The sequence below is a fragment of the Actinia tenebrosa genome, unplaced genomic scaffold (assembly GCF_029948245.1).
Source record: "Actinia tenebrosa isolate PJP-AT-01 unplaced genomic scaffold, QUT_ActTen_1.0 PGA_scaffold5__44_contigs__length_20552954, whole genome shotgun sequence".
In the NCBI taxonomy this organism is placed as follows: Eukaryota; Metazoa; Cnidaria; class Anthozoa; order Actiniaria; family Actiniidae; genus Actinia; species Actinia tenebrosa.
This window is the reverse complement of record NW_028292582.1, coordinates 18,157,605-18,174,145: the sequence shown is the minus strand read 5'-3', so window position 1 is coordinate 18,174,145 and position 16,541 is coordinate 18,157,605. Positions and strand designations below refer to the sequence as shown.

General features: G+C 41.4%; 3 protein-coding genes across 3 annotated transcripts; 1 reads left to right on the top strand and 2 right to left on the bottom strand.

Moving 5' to 3' along the window:
- Nucleotides 1-143: 143 nt before the first annotated feature.
- LOC116303917 (uncharacterized) lies at nucleotides 144-9,559 on the bottom strand. Its single transcript, XM_031713540.2, has 5 exons — nucleotides 9,464-9,559; nucleotides 8,491-8,661; nucleotides 7,717-7,815; nucleotides 1,084-1,188; nucleotides 144-582 (listed from the first exon to the last, which is right to left on the bottom strand). The coding sequence occupies exons 2-5, from the start codon at nucleotides 8,632-8,634 to the stop codon at nucleotides 481-483; spliced, it is 450 nt and encodes a 149-aa protein (XP_031569400.1). The 5' UTR covers nucleotides 8,635-8,661; nucleotides 9,464-9,559; the 3' UTR covers nucleotides 144-480.
- On the bottom strand, nucleotides 1,897-6,591 carry LOC148906786 (uncharacterized). Its single transcript, XM_089037764.1, has 2 exons — nucleotides 6,333-6,591; nucleotides 1,897-3,112 (listed from the first exon to the last, which is right to left on the bottom strand). Exons 1-2 carry the CDS (start codon nucleotides 6,535-6,537, stop codon nucleotides 2,088-2,090), a joined length of 1,230 nt encoding a protein of 409 aa, XP_088893890.1. The 5' UTR covers nucleotides 6,538-6,591; the 3' UTR covers nucleotides 1,897-2,087.
- Nucleotides 9,560-11,002: 1,443 nt separating the features above from the next.
- LOC116303927 (uncharacterized) lies at nucleotides 11,003-12,797 on the top strand. The gene is made up of 3 exons (XM_031713552.2): nucleotides 11,003-11,289; nucleotides 11,968-12,066; nucleotides 12,560-12,797. The coding sequence occupies exons 1-3, from the start codon at nucleotides 11,077-11,079 to the stop codon at nucleotides 12,674-12,676; spliced, it is 429 nt and encodes a 142-aa protein (XP_031569412.1). The 5' UTR covers nucleotides 11,003-11,076; the 3' UTR covers nucleotides 12,677-12,797.
- The last annotated feature ends 3,744 nt before the right edge of the window (nucleotides 12,798-16,541 follow it).

The window sequence follows — 16,541 nt, the reverse complement described above, 5'->3', positions numbered from 1 at the left end:
CATATCGTGGGAGGACTGTGTCAAATCCGGACAATCGTCATCAAGACGAAGCCTTGAATATCTTCATTTCCCGATGATTTTTTTCATTTGATCAAAATCTGGCAGCATTTGTCGAGCTCTATGATATTATGCAACTACATATATATATTTTAAATGTTTATTTTATACCTTCACTAGATATGGAACTAGATATGGAACTTGCCAATGAAGGGCAATGTTTGCCTGTCATTATAGGCTGGTAACGAGATTCATCCAGCTGGTTGATACTGGTTGATATCACATGACGGGCAGTGTTTGCCTGTAATTGTATGTAGGCTGGTAACGAAATTCATTCGGCTGAATTATTCTAAGCATTTTTTTGAAAAATTCTCAGTTTTCGATTTTTGCTAGGTTTTTTATTCCCTTTTATTGTTTATAATTGTATCTTTTTATGTTACTTTTATATTCGTCCAATATGAAGTATCAGGCTATCTAGGACATCTAGGAGAGACAGTCATTAAACATCTTCATGCACTCGTATGTTCGGGTCTTGTCCATTGAAGATCTCTTCAGACACTTCATCAGACTTCTTCTGCACTTGCTCTGAAATTGATAACGGGATGGGACACAAAAAAGTTACATTAAACACTTACTGACTCGGACCAAGGGAAACAGTGTGTTTTGTGGTCCCGATACGGAGATTTTTCCCGAGGCGAAGCCGAGGGCCACATTGCCGTCTATGGACCACAAAACTCACTGCTTTCCCGAGGTTCCCGTCAATAAGCGTTTTGTTATATATATCGCATATGACACGGACATGGTGTTAACCAAACATGATAAGCTAACCAAAAAAAAAATCGTTTCGCCTTACATGAACATAATATAAACAAAACAAGCCTTTAATGTTTTAATGAGATGGCTTAGATATTTCATTGCCGGTAATGTTTTAGTTAGATGGCTCAGGTAAATTTCTTTGCCCGTAATGTCAGGTTTTAGTGAAATGGCTAAGAAATTTCTTTCTGACGATCTATGTAATGAGCTGCCCAAAAAAAAATATTCGAACTTTGTGTGTATAAATAAGTGGCGATCATCTATTTGCCATACCTCTTTCTTAGGTTCAGAGCGACAAGCAGCAGAAGACTTGAAGCAGATATCATTGAAAGAACACCAAGAATTGGATCCACAGCTTTTGAAGTATGCTTGGCACACCTAGAATGAAATGCAAAATACGGTTTGAAATGTATGACACTCCTTAGACTGAATACTAATCTTACACTTAGAAAACGCTATTGCAAAAAAAAGAAGAAAAGAAAAAAAAGATAACAAACTTGCCTTTTCATCACATAAGGGAATGAGTAATGTATAAGTTTGTTTTTACACGAGTTGAAATGCCTGTTATGTTGGTGAGACATAATATAATATAAACACCTACTAAATAACTCAGAAGCATATGAGCGCGTATGCACTGTGGATTCGTTTGAAACAAATAACTCGAATTTTCTTTTCATAAAATTTGGATTGTATATGTTTCGAACAAGTTTTGTAAAAATTTTGGAAAACAGGACTGGGACGAGAAGCAATTTCAAGGCATAAAACAGTGTTCGCTTAGAAATTTTGTCAGGTGTGCACAACCAACCACAAACCACCCCAAAAGGATAGGTTTTTTTCTCGAAAAGTTTCTCGAGTGTTTGTTTCTGAAAAAGTACGGAAATATCAAACTGAATAGTCCTATTCACACTTCCCTGTGCCACTTTGAATCCTTCATGGAAGCGAGGCTGAGGCTTCTAAGAACTAGAAGTAGATTTTACAAAAAGATTTTGCAATTTTATTCAGAGTGTTGCTCTGGGCCCCGCCTGATGTACGAAGCCTGGATAGCTCTATCCGACGGATAATTCCTATCCACGTGTTAAACTCATCACACGTAGATGAGCTTGGCGTTGGTGCTTGGGTGGGAGGAGCCTCGGGAACTCGGCGGAGGTCAGCGGTTACTATGGCAACCCTATCACCTCCAAATGATTCTCCAAGGTGCTTGGAGAGGAGGAACAGGAAGAAGGGCCTCCCACCACAATGATCCAAGCACCAACCCAAACTAAGGTCACTCCAGGAAATTAAGCTTGAGAAAGATAGCGCGAGATCGAGGCTAAGGATTCTGTAGGTGTCCGGATATAACTTTGATAAGCATTACTAGTCCATCTGCCAAGGGTTTGGATCATGTGATCTGGAACACCATTGCGCGCTGCAACTGTGGCGGCTCCAATCCTGAAGCTATGGCTGGAAAAATTACCAGTCACTCCCGCACCAGCGAAAATATCCCTCAGCCACGACGTCAGCAACTCTCGAGACAATGGTTGGCCATTCTTTAATAAGAATAGTGGACCTGAAGCATTTCCTCTTTTATGCAGAAAAGCGGACATTGCAGTCACCGCACACAGTGGGGAGACGCCACAACCAATGTGAACATAGCACCCTGCGCGGAAAGGATCGGTTTTGGATGCTTTGATCCATACCCGTAAGCACGATGGTCGGTCCAAATTATCAAACGACAAGTCCGAGACCTGCAGGTGAATGGTGGGGTCGAAACTGGCCAAGCTGGAGACCGTAAACTCTGCCGATCGCAGGAAACCAAAGTATGCGAGCGTACATGACGACCAAAACATGGCATGGTCAAACGAGTCAATATCCAGGGCCTTGAAAATGGTGAGCATGAGAGCGTCGGTAATCGGTAGACGCTGTGAAAACTGGGACCCTTGGGAACGTTTAATGCCCCGAAAGACTTGATGCAGCCGCGGACAATTTACCAATGGATCTGCGTGACCCTGCTCGATGTGAAGGGCCCGAACCGCTGACAGGTAGACTTTAATAGACCGATGCTGAAGCGACTGTGCCAGAAACGTTACAAAAAGACATAACGTTCTCTCATCTGCAGGTAAGACAGGAACTTTGCCAAGCTGATGGCAAAAATCAATAAATTTACGCTGAGCAGACGCGTAAGTGCGACGTGTGGTGGGAGCCAGGCCATTTAGGAGGAATTCCTGACACTGTTTCTTTAGAGTGGACTGGTCAAGTTGAGAAGAAGCTGATGCGGAATTGGAGTTGGGGATCGGTGTGCTGAAGGAGCCAAACGCCTGAACTCCTGCCAACGAAAACGGGATAAGGCATCAGCGATTGCATTGTGGACGCCGGGTATGTGGAGCGACGAAAAGGAAAAGTTAAAGCGCGCTGCCGCTAGCAACAGACTGCGCAACAGCCGCATCAGGTCGGGGACTTTAGAAGTCCTGCCGTTCAGCATGAACACCACAGCCTCGTTGTCGGAACGAAAGATGACATGCTTTTTGGACCACCGATGGCCCCACACATGCGCGGCTAGAACGATCGGAAAGAGTTCCTTATATGCAATAGATTGAGAACCCTGCTTCTCCAACCAGACACCGTTGAACCACGCTTGGTCCAGAAAAGCTCCATAACCAATTGCTCCTGAGGCGTCCGATACCACCTGGGTATCGCCTACGACTGGGATACCAGGATACAGCCAAAAAGAAACCCCGTGCCACGTAGAGAGGAACTGGTGCCACCAGTCTAAGTCGCGATGGAACTCGCAATTCAGACGTATAGGATGGTCTCGCTTGCGGAAACAGCCTAGCAGGTCAATCATGCGCCGTATAAACGTGCGACCAGGCCACACCACCTTCGCTGCGTGGTGGAGGTGGCCAATCAACGATTCTAGGTGATGTCTATTACACCAGCGTCGCGACCGCCAGGTAGCAATCAACAGTTTAAGGTTGCATAACTTATCTGCTGGCAAACGAGCAATTTGGTTCACTGAGTCCAATTCGATGCCTAAAACAACCAGGGTAGTATCAGGGCCTATGCATTTGTCGGGATGTAGCGGAACACCTAGAGTGCGGCATACTTGACGTGACTTAGCTAGATTAACTGCGCAGGCGTCAGTGTTAGGAGGGCCCGCCATGATAAAATCATCAAGATAATGAACGAGATTGCTAACTTGGTAATTGTTCACCAAAATCCACTCTATCATCGAGGCTACCGCATTGAAAATAAACGGGGCTGATCGAAGACCAAAAGGTAACGCTAAGTCAACGTAATACTTTCCGCGCCACTTCATACCGAGAAGGTACCTGTCAGAAGGATGAACCGGAATATTACGGTAGGCCGATTCGACGTCGAACTTTGCCATAAGTGCTCCGGTACCAAGGCTAGAGATCATCCGAATGATTTGATCAACCCTGACATACTGAAGGGTAAAAGCCTCGCGGTCGATACCATCGTTCACGCTAAGTCCCCTGGGAGATGAAAGGTCGACTATGAGCCTCCATTTTCCAGGCTGGCCACGCTTAGGTATCACCCCAAAGCTGCTGACGTGCAGGTCAGGAAGGGGAGGTTCGGAGAAGGGGCCCGCGACCCTGTTCGACCTGACCTCGTTTTGCAGATACGAATCAATCACCTGAGGGTTGTGGATAGCGGTTTCCTTGTTACTCTTGGCCGATCTTAAAGAGCTGAGTTGACTTTGGAATCCAACTTTGAAACCATATCGAATCCCACTTAAAACATAAGCCACTTCAATCTGGTCTGGGTGTGATAGCAACTCTTGGGAAAACCACTCAACACTAAGGGGCGTGACGTCAGATACCAACGGGAGGTCAAGCATAGCTGAAAGAAGATACAATACGACCGTGAAAATAATAGTGACCGGCAGATGTTCCGAACTGCTCACACGACTTAAAAAGAGATACGTGAGGCGATAAACGACGAGTAAAGCTAATTACCCTAGATAGGAACTTAGACGGGGTAAAATTACATGCACATAAACATAATATATCGAGAGTAAAGTATATGCTATGGGAGGGGGAGGACCCACTCTGGCGATAACACGGGACTCGAAAAGAACGAAAAATTAGCAAAATAAACGCGTAAGAGGGTCCCGACGTAAAGCTTGAAATGCTGTTGCGATAGCATACAAAGGGACCTACAGAGACAGCTAGAAGACGGCTTAATTGTCCTAATAACGCCGCAGCCAATCATAGAGGCCAGACTGACAGCAAAGCTAATTTATTAAGGGCCTGGTTTTGTAAATATAACGCGCTAAAAGGTATGACAGCATAGAGAGATAACACAAAAGTCCTAGCACGAAAGGTTTTTTTATTTTATTTTTTTTATTTATTTATTTTTTTTATTATATATATATGTATATATATCATATGCAATGAAATACCAATGACATTGTCTGCGTTTCTTATAAAGCCTAGCATGCAGAAAAATAACGACGGAACGAAATGTCCCGAGACCATTGAAACGTTCCAGACAATTGACAATACACAATCTAAATGCACTTGAACTGTCTAGACAAGATTACGAGCGAAAATTATAGAGTGCTATACAAGATAGCTAAAGCTAAAGAACAAATTAAACGGAACATTTTTTTTTTTTTTTTTTGTAAGAACCATAAGTATAACATAAAGTACTAGCGTGCTTGGATTAGCGCCGCTTAGACCTGTGAAGTTCCCCCGACGACTCGGCAAACGTGGATTTCCGTTTGGACTCCGAAGACTCGTCGGTCCCACTCGGGCAATCTACCAAGCGATGGCGGCCAGAACATGAAGAGCACTTGTGTGCGAAGCGGCAGCCACTATAACGCGAAGAACACTGCCCCCGATTCCAAGAACGGCATATGGTGTCGCTATTGGATGAGCCCTTGGGTTCTGCTCCTTCAGCAGCTGTAGCACTGAGAGCGCGTGGGACAGATCCCGCGGTGTGGAAACTGTAGAGCTGGCTATTGATGTGCGACCAGTCTGTGAGTTTGCTTGCTGCTGCGTGCTCACGAAAAGCCTTATCGTAAGACAGCCAAGCCCGGCCGCTAAACTGGCGATAGGTTCGCAGAATAAGCAGCTTGTAGAGCAAAAGATCTTTCCAGCGATTGGGAAAATACGAAGTCAGCACGAGCGAGTAAATGCTGAACGCCTCGACCCACGTCATTATGTCCTCTACCTTTCGCCGCTGGCGCTTGGGCGTAGAGGTCAAAACGATGCGACCATCAAAGAAGAGTTGGGGCTCGTTTTCCGTCTCCACCAGGTTAGGAGAAATGAGATCGCTCATGTCGACGAACTTGCCACTGACGATCTGGGTAACCAGCTTTGCGGGAACGGGAGAGCAACCTGGGCCAACGATAAAAGGCTGATGCAAGACCGCCGAAACAGATGGCAATGATGGCGCCCAAACCGACGAGACGGAGCTCGGCACAGATGCTGAGAAAGCTAGCGTAGCGCTCGTGTCAGCCAATGACTGCGATGGTAGCGTAAAAGTGCTGGCGAATGAAGGTACAGGTAAAATAGACGTACCTGTAGCGTCCTGCGTAGCAGAAACCACTGCGGAGGTGGAAGAAGTTGGCAGTGCAGGCTGTGAAGAATAAGGTGGCGAGGAGGACGAGTTTCCTGACCCATTTGCAGAGGATGCCTCCAAAACCGCTTGAACAACCTCCCGGATAATCTCCTGCCGGTCTTCTGCAGAGAGTACGGCCGTACTACTTCGTGTAGCCCGAGACATAACGAGAGTATAGCGTAAAAACAAATAGCGTTGGTGTAGCGTACAAACTGCGTAAGCTAGAGTGTTGCTCTGGGCCCCGCCTGATGTACGAAGCCTGGATAGCTCTATCCGACGGATAATTCCTATCCACGTGATAAATTTATTGGATAACAGAATCGACTTATCCACTGGATAAGGACTTATCCTCCGGATAGCGCTATCCAAACTTTGTACAAACGGGCTGTGGTGTTTACATTCGATATCGCCTCCGATATATATCTCCATAATATCTATGGCTATTATTAATTTTTTTCTTTTCGTCGATTATTGGTTTATTATCTTAAATAAACCACGAATACATCAGATACTAGTATTTTACAAGATTTTTCTCGCGGAGGTTTTGCCTAGCATTGTGTGTTTTTTTATATTGACGAATATAGAAAGAAACATAGGTATTATGGAGATATCCCAGGCGAAATCGAATGTAAACACAAGAGCAACACTCTGAATAACATCGCAAGATCTGTGTTTAATTACTTACTTTAAGTTCTTAGATGTTTTCTAAAAAATTCCTAAATCTGCTGTATCTAAATCGTGTTGGCTTGATATTTATAAAACGACTTGTAAATTAGCGATAATAGTTCGACATGCATGATGAATACTTTCTCTTGTTGCTTATATAGATCTGATGGATAACTCAACACCAGCCTCGCTTCCAGGTATGTTTTCAAGATGGCGCTGGGAACTGTGAATAGGTCTAAAGAGGTTTTGTACCACCACGTGACGGCAGCCATGTTAGATGGCAGGAAACATACAATCGTTTTACATGAGAAAGATCTAGAAATCAATTCACGAGAGCAAAGGGATTTTATTGTTCTGCCATCTAACCACAGGCAGTCCAAGCAGTATTATGGGCGCCGACACGTGATGGCACAAAACCTCTATTGCACGTGAAAGACATAAACGGTAAATTTAACTGTACCTGATATTGTGTTGCATTATATCATGCCTTAGTTGTTGTTGTTGTTGTTGTTGTTTTGTTTGCTTGTTTTTGCTTTTTGTTGTTGCTTCTTTTGCACGCCCATTGGCCAAGTTTGAAAGGTTTATTTTTATCCTTTAAGATATCATCCTTCAGCAATGAGCTTGTCAGATGACAAATGATTATTCTCATTTCATCCTTAGAAAATAAGTTTAACTTACGTTTTTCCTGCAGTCGCAAAACCCCATCCTGCAAGACTGTTCGTCAGCTAAACCTCCAATCCCACTGCTTACACATTCTTTGAAACCTTTCACGCATTCCTGACGATGGCCAACAAACAGTTAATTAATATATTGAAAAAATTTCTACTGACTAATGAAGGGTCCTCCTGGTGGGGGAGTAGGTATAATCAGTATTAATGTTTGAGATCCCTATCCATTACAAATAATGAGAGAGACTAGGGACGAGAAAGAAGGTTAATTTAGTATATTATCTTTCTTACGAGATCAACACAGGAGTCATTAGAGCAAGTGTACAGTTCTCTGAACTACAAACACAAATAAATGAGATAAACAGATCAGAAAGGAAATTTAATAGATAAATTCATGCCATATTTCAACTCTTTCTTAGGCCCCGTCCACACGTATCCGCAAATTTTTGTATCCGCAATTTTTTTTTTTACGGATACGGGTTGCGTCCACACGTGTCCGCAATTTTTTGTGTCCGTATCCGCAAATTTTACGAAAACGGATACGTGTGGACGGTGAAAACGATTCGAATACGCTGCGTGTGGACGCAAACATTTTCGTATCCGCAAAAAATAATTTGCGGATACAACAATTTCCGGATACGTGTGGACGGGGCCTTAGCTTCCTGATTCTCTGTTACAATAAGGCAGTCGAGGTATATAACTAGCGCCACTAATTAAACAATAGACAGAGAACAATAGACAGTGCACTGCTTCGTATTTTAAGGTATAGTGAATTACAACCTACTTTGAAAGGCCCTTTATCGCGGTGCCCATGATGTTCATTAAGCCCCCACACCTTTATTAACCTTATGACGTCATTCTGGTCATCTGGTTGGGATGATGTCACTAATACAGCTAAAGAACCCAGCAAAAGAAAGAGTAGTTTCATATCGAGGCAGGTACTCTCCAATGTTGCCTGGAAACCAAGAAAAATCGGTCTTATTTTTTATTTCAATTTTGGGCAAAAAAGTTGATCAAGTCCAAATCCAAATTTATCGCTATCTATCTAGGTTAACTTTTCTTGTAGTTATTGTACATAGCTAGGCATGCATTATACTGACTGTAATTCCTATTGGTGCATAATTATGCTAACCGTTTACTATTTATATAAAATCCAATGAAATATCAGGTATCACTCGCTCGAAAAATTGATATCTTCACACGTGAAGGTATAGCATGTTATTTTTACGTGCGAAGATATCACCATTGCGTCCATGTCTATTCAAAAATGCACGGAAAGAATTGCCTGAAAAAGCCAAAACATACTTCATTGATAATTATATGATAAACAGAATATTATATGGCCGCTTGGAGATATGAATTTTATCTTCTCGTGTTAAAGATCTTTCCAACACTCGAAGATAAATTACGTATCTCCACGCGCCCATGTAATATCCTCTATTTCTTTAGCAATGATGATAATACTAAGCCACACATGTGAAATTAAAAATACAAAAAAATCGCTGGAATCCGGTAAGCCGAATGATCTATGCATAAATAGATCATGTACCAAAACGCCACCATAAATCCAAGAGAAAAAATAAGAATGCAACTGAAAAGTGAAAAACGAGCTCAAATAAAGACGTTTGAGATCGAAAATAAAGTTGTTCTTTTCGTGCTCGTTTCAATACAACTGCGTGTGTGAGGTATTCAGCAACACAATATCACGAGGACTGTTTTGAAAAGTGAGCAAAAGTGAAAAATAGATGGCACTTTACCTTGGTTGGTTTAAGTCCGTGCTGCGAATCCTGGACTACACTATAGTGGTTTATCGCATCGTTTCGATTCTTGGTTACAATTTGTTTGCATTGGTATAATTAGTATAAATGAATTATTGACAATGCAATAGTTATCTGCCTATTTTACACGACATTCATAACGCATAATCTTTAAAGTACACAACGACTATGGTAACAAGCTAGTTTTAAAGCTAAATGCTATTAATATTATTTAACTTTCCATGAAAATTAACCGAGAAAAAAAAAAAACACTCAAATTTAAGATGGCACATAATGTCGAAAGAATCTGCTTCTAGACCTCTATGGCAAAACATTGAAAAAAATGTCTTTTTGGCATCCAATTTCAGTGTTATCAGTATTGATCGATTTGTAATTTTTTAGTGTTTACATGAAATGATTCTAACAAATCAGTTTTCATGACTCTTGATTACTTAACATCATCATGTTTCCTAAAAGTTCCTACAAGTTCATTGGATAATCACAAGCCATTACGAACAAATATTGATTCGTTTATACGGGACTTTATGACAACCCTGTTTTTAGAGCTTCGTTTCCAAGCAACCAAGATAAATTGTTTTGATTGGCTGACAGCCTCCCGTCAACAGGAAATTGTCAAAGGATAGCAAGTAATGTGGTGATCTCATGTCTTTTTTAGACAACTGGAAGGGGGATAAGGCAAATATCGACAGGCATCAAAGGGGTGATCACTTCACTCAGTAGCAAACACTACTAAGGGGAGTGATGGTGGGTCATGGAAAAAATATAGAGCCTGTTGGGGTGGGTTAGAAGGATCACTTTATTCGTGGGCCATTGGCCTTGGCTATTAAATGCCAGACTACTAAAGTCTGTATTATTACTATCGTCATCATTATTTATCACTCGTCATTATCATTATTATTATTACTAGTATCTTGTTAGTAGTTTGTTTGAATTTAAATTATAAAGTTTCGCATTCTATTTATTTGTCGAACTAAGCAACTCTTAGGACTATTATTGGCCTTATTTTGAAAAACAAAGTTGCTGAAATAATAAAATTGAAATTATTTCTCTTGTCACTCATTCTAAATTCTTTTAACATGTCTATTTCGTAGCGTTGGCCAGGTTGATAGGACGGACTCAAGTTTTCTTCGTAACCTTCCATTCATATAGGTTGAGTTAGCTAAAACATATCAAGTTGAAACAAAACCTTTAAGCAGCTGCTTGGTAGCTTTGCTGACACTAAGAAACCTGAATATACGGCTTATGACACTTCTCATAAAGTGTGATGAGGTTTCGACATATGAGTGTTCTCGTTTTAATACAATCTCATCCAAACTAACTTTCGTTGAAAAAGAACACCTACGGTCATTCTTGAATTCTTCGTCTCATACTTGTTCAACCTTTCTTTTTCATCGACTTCATGAAAACATTTGTAAGTTGATTGAAAACTTATATCAGCTTTACAGCTTTACTAACAACACAAGACATTTCTGCGTGTGTTTTTGTAAGTCATAACGACATTTTGGGTACAAAAGCCTTGCATCCCTGAAGGCTAGATAATTTCTTTCCAAGTTGAGCAGCGTCACGTACTTGATCGATCTTCTTCGTTCGCGATGAAGACCTTGTTGTTACTCCTTGCATTAATGTTTCTTGCTGTTCACAGCGAGACAAAGATAGAGGACGAAGCCCTTGGGAATGCCGATGAAAATAACTTGAAAGAAATCGTTATGGATGATGATGATAATTATGGTGGTGGGGATGATGATGACGACGACGACGACGACGATGATGACGACAATGGGTCTGGTCCTATGCCGCCTTCACGAGTAAGTCATATGTTTATAAGCTATATTTACAAAGAGAGGTTCTTTTCCACACGTTAGGCAACAGTGTTGGACGATTTAAACAAGGGAAAATCCAAAACAATATTGAATTTTGATGAGTAGGTAAACAGGGAAGAGGGAGGGGGCTGGCGAACAGGAGTTTTAGCCAGGGAGAAAACCATTTATTCGTGTAAGGCTTTCCTGTTGTCACGATTAGAAACAGCATATAATTTTTGCTTTATTTTAGTAAGTGCTTTCCCAATCCCCCGCCCATTCTCACCGCCCTTCCTCCCTATGCCTCTGTACTTGGAATTCGACATCGAATTCATAATAGGTTTATCAGAGTTAACCTGGCTAGGTTTCGTTGAAGAAAAAAACAGCTTTTACTCGGCATTTGAAAAATAGTCGTCTTTGGACCACATTGTTTCCCTCCATCCCAGTAATCCTTGAATTTTTTAATTTTACACACACACACAAAACAACTTTAAGAAAATATATTGACTACAGAATCACTCAAAAAATACAAAAATAGTTTAAGAGTATGAGAATATTTATAGTCTATTCCTTTTTTTTTCTTTTTTTTTTTTCTTTTTTTTTTTTTTCTTTTTTGTTTTTGTTTGTTTGTTTGTTTGTTTGTATTTTTATTTTATTTTATCTTATTTATTTTTTATTATCCTCCAGAAATGCCAACAAAAATACATGCAGTGTATGAAGAATGCGAACGGATTGACGGATCGTCAACAGTGCAAACAAGATTACCGACAATGCGTCAGCAGACGGGTAAACACACTCACCAATCTCATTCGTTTTTCTTTTTCTTTTCTTTGTCCTTTATCTTCTGTCTTATGAGGAGTTGAATTAACAGCTAACTTTATTCCCCCAAAAAAGTGGAGTAAGTTAAATTATATCATACTACTCACGGCTGTTACACTAGTTTCTTAACTATTAATTCATATTAGTAATTCTGCGTATATTTAGTAGTACTACCGCTACAGTGCTGATTCTCACCGGACCCTCGCTCCAAAACACCTAAGTCCAATACTGTTATTGGGACAAGACAACTACGCAGGCAAAAAAAATAAATAAATAAAGGGATTGGGCTAGACTGCGCAGCAGGTTATCCTTACGGGATGGTGGGTGGGTGGGTGGAAGGATAAAAATTCAAAAATATATCCGACTGTTCAGCGGTATACTCTACTGGTTGCCAATGTCTACTGGTTTCATCTCGCTTGCATTTCACATTGACTCATGATACAAGCTATTCTCGTTTCAGCCTTGTCGACTCCAACGTTATATATGCCTAAGGAATGCTGGATGGGATTACTACAAGAGGTACTTATGTCACTTGAGGTACAAACAGTGCCGTGCAGGAGGAAAGAAACCTCAGTGAACAGAGTAATAAAGCAAGACATTCAACTATAGATCATGTGACAACCAAACAACCAATCAGCTTTTAATCAACTTAATTATATGAAGAGTTATAGTTCACAATTAAATAGTAGTGTGTATGATCCCTCATTGCCATGGTATTACTTATAATGATACCATGATCACCTCGGATTCTTTTGGCTGCTTTACAAAACCGAATTTCCCGCATGCATAGAACATGAGGTAAATTTAGAAGAAAAAGAAATCCTTTGTCTTTTACTAAATTTCCCTGTCGCATATATTAAAAGTAGGGAAATTTAGTAAAAGACAAAGGATTTAATTTAATTGTCCAATAAGTGTTTGTAAGCCGAGTTAAGATTCATGATAGTTATGATTCATCAGCTTTTTAATAAATTTTTTTTTTTTTCATTGTCTTCTAAATTTCCCTCATGTCCTATGCATGAGGGAAATTTTACGGATACGGGTTGCGTCCACACGTGTCCGCAATTTTTTGTGTCCGTATCCGCAAATTTTACGAAAACAGATACGTGTGGACGGTGAAAACGATTCGAATACGCTTCGTGTGGACGCAAACATTTTCGTATCCGCAAAAAATAATTTGCGGATACAAAACTTTTTCGGATACGTGTGGACGGGGCCTTAGGGAAATTTAGAATACAATGCTTCGTCTCCCTCAGGGACAGCTCAATGCCCCTGCAACTGAATCGATTACAACGTATCCTACTTATGATATTACTGCACGGTTTCCATGTGGGACGCGTTCTCAAATCTGCGCATGCTTAGTCATAAGATAAATTGAAAATGACATCTTGTTTTTAGATTATATTTTTGTTTTATTCAATTATTTAAGCTTCTCTCCGCTTAATGCGGTACATAAATGATTATTTCAGCTAAACTTTCTAAACTTTATTGCATCAAACTGAATATACAACTAATCTTTGTTAAAGTGCTAGTCTTACGAAAATTACACCATCCCTGGAAATTGTACCTTATAAAACTAGATATGTAATATAGCTTACTGTTCTTTTTCGATACGAGACTAGGGAGATGTTGCATTTAGCCGGTAAAGTTTGGCCGTTTGAGTCCGCCATTAAGCGATTGCGTTCCTGGCAATTAACTTTTAGTGATTCGAAGGAAGTGACGTCATACGCGCCAGTAGTATAGGGAATGGGGGTTCCAGCGCAATCTCAACACGGGGTAAGACCCGCGTCAAAAATCCACCTACGGACGACCCCCACTCCAAGTGTGGTTGAGGGCAACAGCGCACTTAAATATGTTAGTCTATATATGGAGTGCGAAGATTGTAAGAAGTTCGTTAACGACTTTTGCATAATTTGTCTAAGACCTAAAGTTATCATACCTAAGCCAGAACCCTTTTGGTGTTGTGGTAAGAAAATGCAAATAGAAGACGACACGTCAGCACAGTGTTACGAGTGTGGTAAGAATATTCGTAATGCCGTACCAAATGCTACCAGAGAGCAGTATTACGCCAATGGAGGTCGTAAGAAAACGCCATATAAGAGAATAAAATACTTCAGGGACTGGATGAGTCATATCCAAGGTTTACATCCGATATATTTAAGCGACGAAGTAAAGAAGAAAATCATAGACCATTTAGAAGAGCCAACCCCACAAAGTCTACGAAAAACGTTGAAAAAATTAAAGCTAGGGAAATATTACAAAGCTATTCCCTATCTTTTGTCTGAAATTACCGGTAAGTCTATTCCTGAGGTTTCTGATATGACAAAAGCCGAGTGGATGTTTTGTCGGCTGAATAAGGATATTCCTTATTATCCAGACGTAATTTACGAAATATTTTACAAAATAGACCCCAACCACCCCCTGTTAGGATGGATTCCGAGAAAATAAAAATGCAAAACTGGCGTTTATTTTGCCAGAAACCCCACTGGGGAATGCATCGCGCAGAACACCAAGCTATCCCCAGTGGGGTTTTTGCATTTTGGGCTTACGGGGCTTATTTCATCCCGCGCCAGAGGCCCTCTAGTACATACACATATATCTTTCTTACGACCCACCAGAGGGTGAACTCCGGACAGCGTCCCGAGACACCCCCTGACTTTTCCAATCGCGAAACCCCCCATCGCGGGGTTGAATCGCACTTTCTACCCCTCCCCCCACGGTTGCTGTGAGTGGGGGAGGCTTTTTTTTTCACTCACAGCAACCGGTCCAAATGCATCTACAGCGAGGCTCGAACTCGGGACTTTAGGCCTCCCCAGCTCCAAAGTCCACGATCACGAGCGAACGCCAGACACATCTGGACGCTTATGTATGTGAAAATTATTATATTTAATCTGCATATTTTCTAGACTGACGTTCGATATGTAAATAGAATCCTGTCACGCTCTTTTCGAAGCAGATGTTTACTGAGCAAGCTTTCTTTGAAGCTCTTCTTTCGCTTCTTGATAGATCTTTTTGCGAGATTCCTCGGAAAGATCTTTTACGACTGTTTTTTTATTCCTTATGTCCGTCTTTAATTTCTCGTATTTGTCTTCTTCGGCCAGAATAAGCGAGAATTCTACGTCGTCTATCTTTCTGTCACGCAGAGCCTTTGAGACAAGATCGGTAATTGTATTTACTTTAGCCCTAGATAGAGCTATTGTCGTGTCATGCTTGGATATTTTCGTGGATAGCTTTTTCATAATGCCCGTAGCAACAGCCGAAATGATACCACAAGCTGCCCCAACGCCGGCCAAAGGAACTCCAACGATTATTCCCGGCCCAGTAAGCGAAGTAGCAACGCCAGAGCCCGTTAACACAACAGATATGGATCCTGAAGTTATCGCAATCTTATGTAGCGTACTCCGGGCTCTAACGTACTTTTTTCTAACTTTTTCATAGTGTTTTGCCTGCCCTTCCAAGTAAGCCAGGATTAAGTTCGCTTTATTCAGACGAAAGTTTTCGGCGTTTAGTTCGTTAGGTGTAGTATAGGGAACATCAGGGTACAACTGAGGTGCTGATGGTATAACATCCATTATATATACTAATGTACGACGCTTTTGGGAATGATATTGAGGAGCAGCCACATCACGACAACCGGGATTACTGGAATTGGAGAGCATTTAGGAAGATGTTTCCGCATGCAGACCCTAGTAAGTTCGAAAGGAGACCCGATGGGATTTACTATAACGGCTCTAGGATGTACAGCAACGAGGATTTGAAACCTACGCTGGTCGATCAGATAGACAATCAACTGAAGAATTCTGGTTATATCGAACATAAGCCCGTGCAAGGTTGGTCAAAGGAATTATTGCTTGGTACCGGTACTTATCCGATACCCGCGGTTTCATTTGATAAACACCCAAGTTTGGATTTGACATTGAACATGCGGATCTCTAACAACCATTCCTTTCCGTTAAAGGTGCGAGATATCTTCAAAAACGTGCCCATTAATCATACCACCGCAAAAGAAGCCCACGAATGGTTAAGTGGTCCTAACATGCGTTATTGGCCGCAGCAGTTGAACTTTGCAGTTTGGTGCGCCACCAGTGGCTGTGGGGTAAGTGCAAACTTGATGAAGAATTCAATATTCATGTTTCACTTCCACTTCACGGTTAGAAGAATACTACATGAAATGGGTGTTATTGCGCTGCCGGGAGATGCCACGTTTTATCCAAGAGATAACGAATACAGCGTGCCGGCTTATGATAGACTTTGTAAGGAGTTTGGTGTTGTAGGGAAGGATTTCCGATGCACTACGGGTGCTAACAATGGTTTGGGGCACATTTGGGCTTATTGGGGGATTGGCGGGCATGCGCTAAGTGATAAGGAAGTCCACGAGTTGAATTTACAATGGACCATGGCTTCCCACCCAGAAACCCATTATCATTTGAAGAATGAGTGGTGGT

Excerpts from the sequence above, each read along its gene's own strand:
- LOC148906786 (XM_089037764.1), bottom strand. The coding sequence starts at position 6,537 with ATGTCTCGGGCTACACGAAGTAGTACGGCCGTACTCTCTGCAGAAGAC. Across the intron at positions 3,113-6,332 it reads TGCTACGCAGGACGCTACAG|GAGTTCAGGCGTTTGGCTCC; the intron begins GTACGTCTATTT and ends TTTCGTTGGCAG.
- LOC116303917 (XM_031713540.2), bottom strand. The coding sequence starts at position 8,634 with ATGAAACTACTCTTTCTTTTGCTGGGTTCTTTAGCTGTATTAGTGACA. Across the intron at positions 7,816-8,490 it reads GCGATAAAGGGCCTTTCAAA|GAATGCGTGAAAGGTTTCAA; the intron begins GTAGGTTGTAAT and ends GGCCATCGTCAG. Across the intron at positions 1,189-7,716 it reads TTTGCGACTGCAGGAAAAAC|GTGTGCCAAGCATACTTCAA; the intron begins GTAAGTTAAACT and ends ATTTCATTCTAG.
- LOC116303927 (XM_031713552.2), top strand. The coding sequence starts at position 11,077 with ATGAAGACCTTGTTGTTACTCCTTGCATTAATGTTTCTTGCTGTTCAC. Across the intron at positions 11,290-11,967 it reads GTCCTATGCCGCCTTCACGA|AAATGCCAACAAAAATACAT; the intron begins GTAAGTCATATG and ends ATTATCCTCCAG. Across the intron at positions 12,067-12,559 it reads GACAATGCGTCAGCAGACGG|CCTTGTCGACTCCAACGTTA; the intron begins GTAAACACACTC and ends TTCTCGTTTCAG.